This window comes from Spermophilus citellus (genome assembly GCF_964194105.1).
Source record: "Spermophilus citellus genome assembly, chromosome: 3".
In the NCBI taxonomy this organism is placed as follows: domain Eukaryota; kingdom Metazoa; phylum Chordata; class Mammalia; order Rodentia; family Sciuridae; genus Spermophilus; species Spermophilus citellus.
In genome coordinates this window covers 76,724,712-76,737,197 of record NC_138184.1, presented here as the reverse complement: position 1 = coordinate 76,737,197, position 12,486 = coordinate 76,724,712, and the positions used below count along the sequence as shown (strand labels likewise).

Sequence of the window (12,486 nt, the reverse complement as noted above, 5' to 3'; positions counted from 1 at the left end):
TCAGGTGGATTCCAGGAGTTCTCATTTCCCACTGACTGCGGTGAAGGGGTGCCCCTCCAGGGTCTGCCCTTGTGCATCTCCTGCCCTCCTCCTGTATCTGGTCCCTGGTTCACGGTGCTCCGTCTCACAGTGTTCTTGTCCCCTTGCAGCACGTTGCTATGTTTGGGATCCTGAACAAAGTGAAGCCATCCTATAAATCCTGTGCCGATTGCATGTACCCTGCAGCCAGCGGAGCTCCCGAGGCCTTCAGGGAGTGGTGTGAGGACCCAGGTGCTCCCGCCATCTGCACCCAGCCAGCCTTCCTGCCCCACCTCACATCCTCCCCTGCAGCCCACAGGTCCAGCAGGTCCCGAGGTCTGGAGAAGCCGGCCTCTGGCATGGCTGACGCGCCCTCCTTCCTACCGCCAGCAGGTTCCAGAAGACCTGATGCCAGCAGCTCCGGAGCCGCAGCTGCTCCGGAGCTAACAGGTAGCATTTCAGAACCTTCTAGAGAGACCCCCAGAGTCCTGCCAAAGTCCCTCCTGTTGAAGAATTCTCACTGTGATAAGAACCCTCCCAGCATGGAAGTGGTGAAGGAAGAACTATCACCCAAGAAAGATCCCAAGCCTGCGAAGGACCTGAGGCTTCTGTTCAGCAGCGAATCCGAGAAGCCCACTACCAACAGCTACTTGATGCAGCACCAGGAATCCATCATCCAGCTGCAGAAGGCCGGCCTGGTCCGCAAGCACACCCAGGAGCTGGAGAGGCTGAAGAGCCTGCCCGCAGACAGCGCCCCCGGCCGGCTGGAGGCCAGCATACCCGAGGAGAGCCAGGAGCCCGCCGCCCCGCAGGACCCTGGGCCCCCAGCTCTGCCCGGCCATGCGGGGGGTGACGAGAAGCCAGAAGCTGCCCCCCAACCTGTGGAAGGAGCCTCGCTGAAGAGCCCCCCGCCCCTTCCCTGCCGCCTGGACCACTCCAGCACCTTCTCCAGAGACTTCCTGAGGACCATCTGCCACACCCCCACCTCCTCGTCCCTCAGCTCCAACATGACCCGCAGCTCCAGCAGTGACAGCATCCACAGCGTCCGCGGGAAGCCAGGGCTGGTGAAGCAGCGGACGCAGGAGATCGAGACGCGGCTGCGGCTGGCCGGCCTCACCGTGTCGTCCCCCCTCAAGCGCTCCCACTCTCTTGCCAAGCTCGGGAGCCTCAACTTCTCCACAGAGGACCTGTCCAGCGAGGCGGACGCCTCCACCCTCGCCGACTCCCAAGACGCCAAGTGGAGCGAACCCTCCTGCCTGCTCGACCCCCAGGCCGTCCCCAGGAACCCGGCCTCCAAGCCATCAGGGAAATGCGCCCCAGGAAACTTGAACAGCCCCTCCTGGGTGAGCAAAAGCTGACCCACGACAGACTCTCATACGATCCCTCCCTTGTCCCTCGTGGGTTTTGACCCGCCTCTTACATCTTGGTCTGTCTTAAAGAACCCAAGTCACCTGAGCCTCCCGCTCTTGCCATGGAGAGGAGGAGACACGGCAGTACAGGAAGGAAGGGGAGGTGCCGCGTGCAGGGATTTGTCAGAGACGCGGAACTCTGTCCCCAAGTCCCGGCTCTGAGAAGAGTACCGAATCAAGAAGAGCACGTTCAGATATGCACACATCCAAAATGTTTTATTGCAACATGCAAAAGAGGAGTCAGGGTGACGCCACCGTCCCTGTGGCCCACGTTCCCAGCTCATCCCACTCTCAAAGACACTCGTGATGGCAGCCTAGTCCTACCTCTGTTCTCGCTGTGCTTTTTGTTTTTTAAATACGATGATTCCCAGGGCTCATCCCAGGGAATGCTGCTGTCAGAAAGGGGTTTCCAGGGAGATTGGCTTCCTTTGGTGGGTACCCCAAGAGCGCCACCCGCCCTGGCTCTGGTGCAGCTGACGGGCATTGGGTCGGCACTGGGGTCAGTTGGGGGAAACATGTGCAATTCCCTCAGCGCCCCTATTTCAGGGACGAGGACCCCAGACCGCTGCTTCTCTGTTCCTGCTGCTGAACTGGGCGTGGTCGGGTTGGGGAAGTGCTGGGGCTGCGGTTCTAGGAGGTGGATCCTCCCAGGAGCCCACCCCTCAGGGTTGTTGGGTCCCATTTTCCAATGTTTGGAAAGGGAAGGGATTTTGGGGGCAGAGACCTCTCCTGGGTCCTGCTCCAGGAGCTACTCACTGCAGCTTCTCTGAGAGGATGCGACCGGGGAAGGACAGGGAAGAGCGTCCTCGGTGTCTCCAGTCGCCACTTCCTGTGGGGAGAACTGCTTCCTGTCTTTCCAGTTCTCCAGCAGGCGCCGTGGCAGAGGCAGTGACAGCCCAAGTCTCCTTGGGCTCCGCTCTGGGCAACGCCTCGAGGAATCAGGTGAGCTCAGCAGGGCGTGTGACCCGGTCTGGGCTAGGTCCCCAAGTGAGGAAGATGCGGGGACAGCCTGAAGAGAGAAGCAGCTTGGGAGCGAGGCAGGGTCTGGTGTGCAGCCCCCCTCAGCTGAGAAGGGCTTTTACATTCTCTAGGGGTTGTGAGACAAGAAACTAATGGCAGCAGGCACCTGTGGCCCACAAAGCCCTGGGTGGTACCGCCAGACCCTTCGTGGAAGTCGCCCACCCTGGTTTTATATGACGACACCGGGCAGCCCATGACCCTGTAGGAAAAAGTGGGACAAATTGGAAGTCCTCCTCGGGCTCTTGGACACCTCAAGCCAAACCCTCCCCCATCTGTACCCCAGGCCTCACCGCCCACCCCCACCAGGGTCCCCGTGGAGGGTGGAGGAGTGTGTGGTGGGGGGATCACCGACGCTCCCCATACTTCCATCTTGCCCTCGACGGGATCATCTGGATTAGCTCAGTGAGACCCAAAGCCTTCAGGACAGGCAGCCCCCAAAGCAGATGTGTGAGTCGCCATCTCCTGTTGGTGGGAACTGGGCCCCAGAGCGGCTGTGCTGGAGGAGACCTGGCAGGTTCAGGGTCCAGGCGGGTCTAACTCTCCTGGGGCACGGGGTTCTGCAGACACCCTCTCCAGGGACTCTCTTCCAGCTGCATGATGTTTTTTGCAGTCTGCTGTTTTACTTTGTAGGGTTCCCCCCACCCCCGCCCGGCCCACTACTGTCAGTTAAAGTCACTTAAAAAGGTGATTATCCACTTACATTTGAAACCGTGTGGGGTTTCCCCTCATCCTCAGCCAACAAAAGCATAAAAAAGAATACCAAGTTCAATATGTTTTGCCACACACGCAGTAGATCAAGTTTTGTGTCAACATGATTCTTTAGATTTGGCGATGATAGGCTTTTGTTGGTTTTTTATCACCTCCGTAGAGGACAGTGATATGTTTTTGAAAACTTAAATTTTGAAAGCCATAATTTTTCTTTCGACCAGCTAAGGGGGTCTTTGGCTTCTGGCAAACTTGCCCATTTGTTGTGGAACAACAGCCAGCATATTAGGTCATCAGGGCAACGGGGCGGGGGGGGGGGGGGCATTCTTGATTTCTTGGTTTACATCCATCCTGGAGAGAAGGATGAAGAGTTTTCTTAGAGGCAAAGACCACTGTTTTTGTTTTTGTTTTTCTTTTAATTGTCGTTGTTGTTGGTTTGTTTTGTGGTGCTGGGGATTGAGCCCACAGCCTTGTGCATGTGAGGCAAGCACTCTACCAACTGAGCCACACCCCCGTGTTACATTAACAAGACAAAAGCATTCTGCCAGCTCAGAGGCACCTTGACAATGACATTTACACTGCTCTCAGCCAAGAAAGTGTGCTCCCTGAGCTTGGCCACAGCGTGGCCATAGTCTTTGGGAGATTCCCAGCATAAGGGACAGGAGAGGAGCAGAGAGGGATGCAGAGATTGGCACTGGGCAAGTGATTTTGGTGATGGTCATTTTCCTTGAATGCCTGTGTTGAACTAAGGGAAATGTCCCCATGGGGCTGCATCCCCCGCCACATGGCCTTCATGCACCACCCAGAGTTGGGGTGACCCTGCTGCAGCCTGTCCTGCGCTGGTGCAGGTTTGCCTGGATTATCAGGTTTCAGGAGGCACAGAGGTAGTGCTGGTCGAGAGGAAGCTCCAGTTCTTCCCTCCTCTAACTGGGATCTGTCCCGGCCGAGGTCCATTTCTGTCTCTTCCAGCCACTGCAGGGTCTTCTACAACAAGCCCTGGCTGCTTGAACTTCCCATGAGAAAGGGTTCTCTCTCTGCGTTCCTTGCCTCCTTGTTCTCAGCTGGGGACCTGCCAACCTCTGGACTGTGGACAGCTCACTGCTGCTGGCAGGCCCTTTCCCCTGCCCCCACCTTGTCCCTTCATGCAGGTGACACTCCCCAGAAGCACACAGGTGGCTGCCCTGTGCAAGCCCCTCCCCCCACACCTGGTTTCTCCAGCTCAAGAGCATTCCAGTGAGTTCTGAAGTCCTCCCCCACCCTGCAAGCCCAGAGGATGCCTCAGGAGAGAGCTGAGGTTGGACAGACCTGCAGAGCAACCCTGCCCTGCACTCTGTCCCCAGGCCCATCCTGGAAGGTGGATGAATACCCCGATCCCTGGGGACCCTTCCCCCCTAGTGAGCACAGATGCTGCATGACTTAGTTAAGATCATACTAAACAACTTCCCCAAGGTACCCTAAAAGAAAAGCATCGCTTCTGGTGGCGCTGGGGATTGAACCCACGGCCTGGTGCATGGGAGGCGAACACTCTACCAACTGAACCCCAGCCCCAGGCATTGCTCTCTGTTGTCCAGGAGTTCTTGGTCCCAGAATTCAGCTCACCCAACCCTGCTGGTTGAATGGCCACTTAACGGGGCTCCCCTCAAACACACAAAACTCCGAGGGCCACCTCTTCCCCTCTGGCAGAAGTGCTAAGTAGATCAGGAAGGACGCCTGGGCAGCTCGGGGCAGCCTCGCCTGTCTGGTCCTACTCCCCGGTTAGCTGCCGAGGACACAGGCCTCATGTAGGTGGCTGCTTCACTCCACACCTAGCCACTGGCTCTGCTCTTGCCTGCTCTGCACCGAGTGCCTGGGGAAGGGGTCCCCTCTGCGGTGTCTGGACATGCATGGTGTGTGGCTTGTGCGTCATATCTCATCCACACCTCTGCCATGTCACCCGAGCTACAGAGGAATCATCTGGACCATTGTGACGTGATGCTGCCCTGGGCCCATGCACATGTCCCTGCCCTGTGCTGGTCTTGCAATAGGTGCCACAGCCCCGCCCTCAGACACAGGCGTCTAACAGACTCCCCGTGGGCCGCTGCCCTGGCCAGGGTCCTGCTGCAAGAGAAGATGGCTGCTCCCTCCCCTCCCTACGCCGTGGTCATTGTTCTACAATCGAGTGCCTTAATCCTAGTTTACAAATACTGTGTATTTATGGAGACTGTTGCACTCTCATCTTTGGTGACTGGGTATTTGTCTTGTCAGTGGTGGTTGGTGTGGGACACGAGCTGTCCTAGGCCATTCTCGTGTTGACTCCGCTGTGCAGTTGGACATGGTGTGTCCACAGCTACTCCAGGGAGCCTTGCTAGAAACAGCACCGTGGTTCCGGGGGCCAGGCCAGCCTCGGCCATGGCTGCGTCCCTCGGGAGCCCACGGAAGAACGCAGTTTGGTTTGTGGCCAGCTGGGGAGTGGCACAGCCAAGCTCCTGACCCCAGCCCCTCGGCCATCCCCATCACAGCTGTGCCCTTGTCTCATAGAGGTGTGACTGCCGCCTGGCCACCCTGGCTTTCCTCTCTTAGTGTCCTAAACTCTTTTGCAACAAAATGTAGGTACAGGTCCCCCCACTGGGACACCACCGGAAGAGTTAGTCCTTGGTTTTTCAGAAGCTGCTGGTGGGTTCCTGTGTGTTGTGTTATATCAATGATTTTTTAATTGTTTTTCTTCTTGTTTTTTTATATTATATATTTAAAGGCAGTATCTTTTGTACTGTGAATCTGCAGTAGAATATGCATAATGCACTTTTTTTTACTTCCGTTGGTGTGTATTATATATAGTCTGTGTGCTTCTTGTGATGAAAATAAACTTTTTCTTTATAAATGCCTGATGACTATGCATTTGTTCAACAGGAAACTACCTCATCAGCCTTTGCCAAGACAGTCTGATTCTTCATCTTCATCATCATCCTCATCCTGGACAGTCTTTACTGAGCACCTACTGTGTACTATGCTCTATGCCCAAAACCCTGGACAAGTTAGACCAGGGAGAACCAAAGAGAAGTGTCAGGTCTTTCCAGGACACGCCCCGTTCCCTGGTTCTGTCAGGAAGGAACAGGCCCTCTGCCTGGTGGCCATTTATACACCAGAAAAAATGCTCCTCACCAGAATGGGACTGGGATTTGGGGTGGTCTCTCCATTACAGTAGAAATCAGAGCCAGAGGTGCGCCCCAGAGGATCACCAGGTGGGAGTGGTCCCCCCACATGGCAGGGACCAGAGGCTGTGGGGCCGTGACTGCTCACTGCCATGGCAGGAGATGGTCACTGCGCACGGCAGAGGCTCGCTCGTGCCCACGTCACACCAGGCAGTTCTGGTGGCACTCTCTCTCCCTGGGTGTGCCATCTTTCTGTCACTGTGACAAAGTACCCGAGATAAACAGGAGGGGAAGGTCGGTTGTCCCCTCACCACCCCGTCCACCATGCTGAAGATGGAGCCCAGGGCTTGGGGCGTCCTGAGCCAGCGCCCTGCCACCAAGCTGGGTCTCCGTCCCCAGCAGGTCGTGTTGGCTCAGGGCCTCGGAGGCCTCAGTCCGTGGTGGATCCGTGGTGGGTCCGTCTGTTTGCTCAGCCCAAAGAGAGAAAGCTGCTCCCCCCCCCCCATGGGGAGACAGAAGGTTCAGGAAGGGCCCCAGGACCCCCTGGAGGGCAGGCGCCCAGCGGCCTGACTTCCTCCTGCCAGGCCCCAGCTCCTGAAGGCTCCATCACCACCTGGCACCATCAGCTGAGGACTAAGCCCTCAAGGCATGGCCTTTGGGGAACCTTTAAAATCCAAACTGTTGCTAAAGCTGCACAAACAAGCAAATAAACACCCCCAGAAAGTATACATGTGAGGCCAAATCATGGCTGGAAACTGCTTATCGAGTATGAAATTCAAAGCAGAGGTTAGTGTTGTCACGGTAGAATGCAGTCCTGTCTATAAGGTGTTTGGAGGACACTCCCAGGACTGGAGGTGTAGCTCAGTGGTGATCGCCTGCCCAGCCCCCCAGGCCCTGGTTCAGTCCCCAGCACTGCCGAGGGAGGGCGGGAGGGAGAGCCCTGGCTTAGGAACGCCTCCTGGCAACCTGCAGGTACCAACCATTTCTCTTTGGGTCCTAAATGTGAATCTGATTCTGGGGACAGGGCCCAGCAATCTGTATGTCGATTCCCTGGGAATCCCGATGGCCGAGTTTAGAAACTACCAAAACAAGACTGATGCAATTGAGCAGGCTCACACTTCACCAGTTCCGATCACGTTCCACAGGGGCTCTCAGGAGACACACCATGACGCCTAACAGAGAACATGGGTGTTCCCAAGCCTCCTAGATCCTTGCTTATTGGGGGTTCTCAGAATGTTCCATAACTGGCTGGTGTCACCCGGCTTTCATCTCAGAGTAGACATCCAGGTTGGGTGTGGTCCCAGATCATGCCTATGTGATGGGAGGCTTGCCGGGGAGAGTCCATGTGCCTGCTTAAGTCTGGGGAAATCCCTTGGGGCAAGATGCTTGGAAAACCTTCCAGAAGGCAGAGAAGGCTCCCAGTTGTCAGGAAGCCCCTTTCCAAAGAGGCGTCCACCCAGGGTGCGCAGAGTGATCCCTGCCCGGAAACGCCACTCGTCCTTGCACCCTAAAGCCAAGAACCAAAAGGACACGGTCCTTGGTATCCTTAGGGGATTGTTCCAGAACCTTCTCCCCATGGAGAGCAGTTCACAGATGTCAATTCCCTAAGTAAGATGGCTAGTATTAGCAAATAGTCTTTGTACACCCCCCCCACTTTAAATCATCTCCAAATTGCTTATGACATTGAATACAATGTAAATGCCATGTATATAATTGTTTATTGCTTAGGGAATGGTGACAAGAAGTCTGTAGAGTCATGCAGATTTAAGTGTTTTTTTTGGGGGGGAGGTTACCAGGGATTAAACTGAGGGGCACTGAGCCCCACCCCAGCCCTGTTTTGTATTTTAGACAGGGTCTCAGTTGCTTAGTGCCTCACTTTTGCTGAGGCTGGCTTTGAACTTGCGACCCTCCTGCCTCAGCCTCCCGAGCTGCTGGGATGACAGGCGTGGGCGGCTTCACAGAGGACTTCTGCTCACAGTGATGCAGGGTTTTTTTTCCCCCCTGATATTTTCTAATGGCTTTTGAATCCCCAAATGCAGAATCAGCTGCACTTATGTATCTTCCATGTGCCTGACGTGAGGAATCCCTCTGAATCCTCCACACAGCCTCTTCCTCGGTTTATGGATAAAGAAACTGGCCTGCAGAGCACAACGAATTAGCCTTTGGTTACATCCAGAGAGTGATAAACCAGACAGATACTACTGACTCCCATCTGGAACCTTCCCTAGAGCGGAGTCTCCTGGCCCCAGAGTAGAAATAAGCAAACAGAAGATGCATCCTGTCCCTGCTTTAGGTCCCAGCAACAGAGCAGAGGGGTTAGAGCTGAAGCCTCGAGCCCCAAAGAAATCAGACCCACTGCATGCTCCAGAGGCTGTTGGGGCCACACACAGCGGGTCTCCTGCTCCCAAATCCTATTCACCATGCTTTGCCTTTAAAGGGAAACCGCTCGTGCATCCTGAAGTGTACTTGTCAAGGGTCCAGTTCCAGCTTCAAATTCCTTTTTTTTTTTTTTGTAGACTGTTCCAGCAAATAAAAGATCAACACACACATTAGCAGCCTCTCAATCTGGGAAAGGATGTGCTGGCATCTGACACTAAGAGTCCAGTTCTCCGAGCTGGGGACGTAGCTCAGTGGTAGAGTGGGTATGTAGCATGTGCAAGGCCCAGTGTCCATCCCCAGCACCACCCAACAAAACCAAAAAGATTCTCCCTAAAGTGTTGCATTGGAGTGAGGAGCTCCCTCTGGTTCTTGACATGGGATATCAAAATGTGGTGAGAGCCGGGCTCGATGGCACACTCCTGTCATCCCAGCGGCTCAGGAGGCTGAGGCAGGAGGATCAAGAGTTCAAAGCCAGCCTCTGCAAAAGCGAGGCCCTAAGAAACTCAGGGAGACTCTGTCTCTAAATAAAATACAGAATAGGGCTGAGAATGTGACTTAGGGGTCGAGTGCCCCTGAGTTCAATCCCCAGTACCTCCCCCCCAAAAATGGGGCGAGAACAATGCTACCTGCCTCCTGGGACCAGTAATTTGAGAATTAACTAATAACCGGGAGATGCAAGGCCCACTCTGTAGGGCACCCTGTCCATGCTGAATGACCGCTATTGTGGGTCCTGGTGAAAGAGGAAGGAACGGAGGATGGTGAGAAGAACTATATCTCCACTAGTGGCAATAGTTTTGCAAACAGCTGTCCCTGAGGGATCCTTACAGATACTAAAATCCAGGATTCCCAAGGCCCTTGTGTGAAGTGGTATTGTATTTACAGAGAACCTACCTGCACCCTCCCCTAGAGGAAATCATGTCTGGGTTTCTCGCCACACCTAATGTACTGTCCATGCTGAGTGAATCGTTGATAAACTGTCATGTTTAGGGGATAATGGCAAAAAGGTCTGCACATTTTCACTACAGATGAAATTTTTTCCCCCAAAATATTTCCAATCCGAGGTAGGTCACGTCCTTGGATGGGGGCCCCTCAGACGTGGAGGGCCAACCGTATATGTATGACTGAGTCCATCTTTATAGCCGACGTTGGGCCTGTTTTACAAACGAAGAGCTGGATGCTCAGACCAGGTAACATGGGTCAGGGGCATGCCTCCAGGAAGGGGCAGAGACCAGAGGCCCCCAATTCCAAGTTCATGCCCGCTCTACCCCACCATCTTCTTTCCAAAGAAAATGGCCCCTCATCCGCTGGGCGCGATGCTGACTGTGTTGGGTTTCAGCGGGTACTTGCTGATAGTGAGTGAATGGGATGTTCCACCAAAGGAAGCCTCAGCTTCCTTCTCCAAGGCTTTGGAAGCTTGGGGACTCCCAGTATTGCCAAACCACGTTCTTCTGCGACAGGGGCTGCATCTCAGTCTCCTCCAGGTCTGGGATGTTGGGACTGTGAATCAAAGAATCCTGAGTTTTCCAGAAGAGTCCAGAAGAATCAAGAAAATGTGACGCTAGCCGAGCCCCTGTATTTCACGGTTCTGGAATTCTGTCTCTGTGTCTGGAGCCCCTGCCTGTGCCAGGCACTTGAGAGAAAAGGGGAAGTGATTTCATGGCTGGGGGTCCTCTTGGGCCTTCAGTAAGAAAGGAATCTTACACCTGCCAACAGCAATGGGCAGGGATGGGAAGGGTTTGAGAACTCGGGCCTTTTACATGCTAAGCACATCTTTGAGCCCAACCTTGGACCCTGGGTTTCATTGCTTTATTGTGTGTGTGTGTGTGTGTGTGTGTGTGTGTGTGTGTGTGTGTATGTGTGTGTTGAACCACAGAGCCTTGGGCATGCCAGGCAAATACTCTACCAACTGAGCTATGTCCCCAGCCCTCATTGTTTTATTCTTATAACTGTTTCCCAAAACATCTGCAACAGGATCATGTTACTTTAATAAAAAACTACAATATATCATTCACTATATTGTAAAAATATTCATTTCCTGTGTATAGTGGTGCACCTCTGTTAATCCCAGCTTCCTGGGAGGCTGAGGCAGGATCACTTCAGCCCAGTATTTGAGACCAGCCTGGGTAACTCAGTGAGATCCTAACGCTTAAAGAAACAAATTGAGCGCGGTGGCCCACGCCTGTCATCTCAGCGTCTCCGGGAGGCTGAGGCAGGAGGATCACGAGTTCAAAACCAGCTTCTGCAAAATCGAGGGGATAAGCAACTCAGAGAGACCCTGTCTCAAAATAAATTAAAAGGACTAGGGATGTAGTTCCGTGGTAAAGTGTCCCTGGGTTCCATCCCCAGTTCCAAAATAAATAAATAAAAATGTAAAAAATAATAAAATTTTAAATATTTGTTTCTGAATTAGGGAAATGTTAAGATTTTTTAAAAAGATGGTTTCATATTGAGCTCAAAAGTGCTCTCTGAGCGCCAAGAAGCATGGTTCTAGGGCACTGAGCATAACGCTTTGGGAGAAGGGTCCCTTGCCCCCCTTCATGAGGTAGCAAGGGTCCCCAAGCAGACAGAGTGCTCTCAGATTTCTGCAACTCAGGGTGCCAGACAGGGCTTCCTCTCCTCCCACCCGCCCCTCCAGGCTATAGTGCCCAGCCCTCTGAGTGACCGCAGCTGTCACTGAGCTGCAAAGCACGGCCAGCTTCCGGCCAGCTGCACAGGACTCTGGCTCAGCAAAGCCCCCGCGCTTGCTTCAGTGCTCTTCCATCGCAGTCTTGAAATCCCCAATGATTCCTTCCCAGGGGCACAGGCTTCTCATTTTGCACTGAGCCAGACAAGTTGCAGAGTTGGTCCTGGCAGTATGACGGGTCCATCGAGGGTTTTGCAGCAAGACAGCCCTGGGCTCTGATTCCAGTCCTGTAATTTATGCACTCAGGACGAGTGATTGAATCTCTCTGTGCCTCAGTTTCCTCATCTGAAGAACAGGAATAACCTCACAGTGGTGATATAAAGATTAGAACCATGTTATGAGTACAAAAGTAAACACCCTGAATTTCTTTTCTTTTTTTTTTTTTTTTTTGGCACTGGGGGTTGAACTCAGGGGCACTGGACCACTGAGCCCCATCCCCAGCCCTATTCTGTATTTTATTTAGAGACAGGGCCTCACTGAGTTGCTTAGGGCCTCACTTTTGCTGAGGCTGGCTTTGAACTTGCGATCCTCCTGCCTCAGCCTCCCAAGCCGCAGGGATGATAGGCGTGTGCCACCGCGCCTGGCCATCCTGGACTTTTTTAAAAATATTTTTAAAAATATTTTATTAATTTATTTATATGTGGTGCTGAGAATTGAACCCAGTGCTTCAGCTGAGCCACCACCCCAGCCCCTGACTTTTGATATCATGCGTTATACAAGGAACTTAGCCAAGGTCATGGCACAAAGCAATGCCTAGAGAAGTGCCTGTAATAGCGGGCAGGACATTGGGCAGCCGTCCCTTTGCCAGACCCCCTTTCCTCTTGCCTCCTTAGCACCTGTGTGAAGGGCAGAGGGAGGTGGACGCAAGATCCCTGGAAGGAGGCCCTCAGCTGGGGTGTGTCCTCAGCCACTGACCCCTCAGAGGATACAGATCTGCCTCTCTCCAGACACAAACACCGTTTGTCCTCGTCCTGAGCCTGGGAAGTTCTTCTCTGAGCCTTTGAGGAGGGAAACACATGGGCGGCCTGTGAGCGTGGGCTTGTCCCTGCTGTGATCCAGAGGTACATCCTGTTCTGCCGTTGCCATGGAAGATCCAGAAACATCTACCACAACAGAGGCTGCGGCTGGCGGCTGGCAGCAGGGC

At 53.9% G+C, this 12,486-nt stretch overlaps 1 protein-coding gene across 6 annotated transcripts in view; it reads left to right on the top strand.

The window, feature by feature from the left end:
• The window catches only part of SSH1 (slingshot protein phosphatase 1), a 60,986-nt gene extending 53,956 nt beyond the window's left edge, over positions 1–7,030 (top strand). For 4 of the 6 annotated variants that reach the window (XM_081286904.1, XM_081286905.1, XM_081286903.1 and 1 more), the window contains one exon: positions 150–3,139. In XM_081286904.1, coding sequence (XP_081143030.1) covers positions 150–1,376 — 1,227 coding nt within the window. In that variant the 3' untranslated portion in view covers positions 1,377–3,139. Of the gene's footprint in view, positions 1–149; positions 3,140–6,038 lie in introns of those variants that run through there. The other 2 variants (XR_014021135.1, XR_014021136.1) reach the window with 2 other exon arrangements.
• Positions 7,031–12,486: the final 5,456 nt, after the last annotated feature.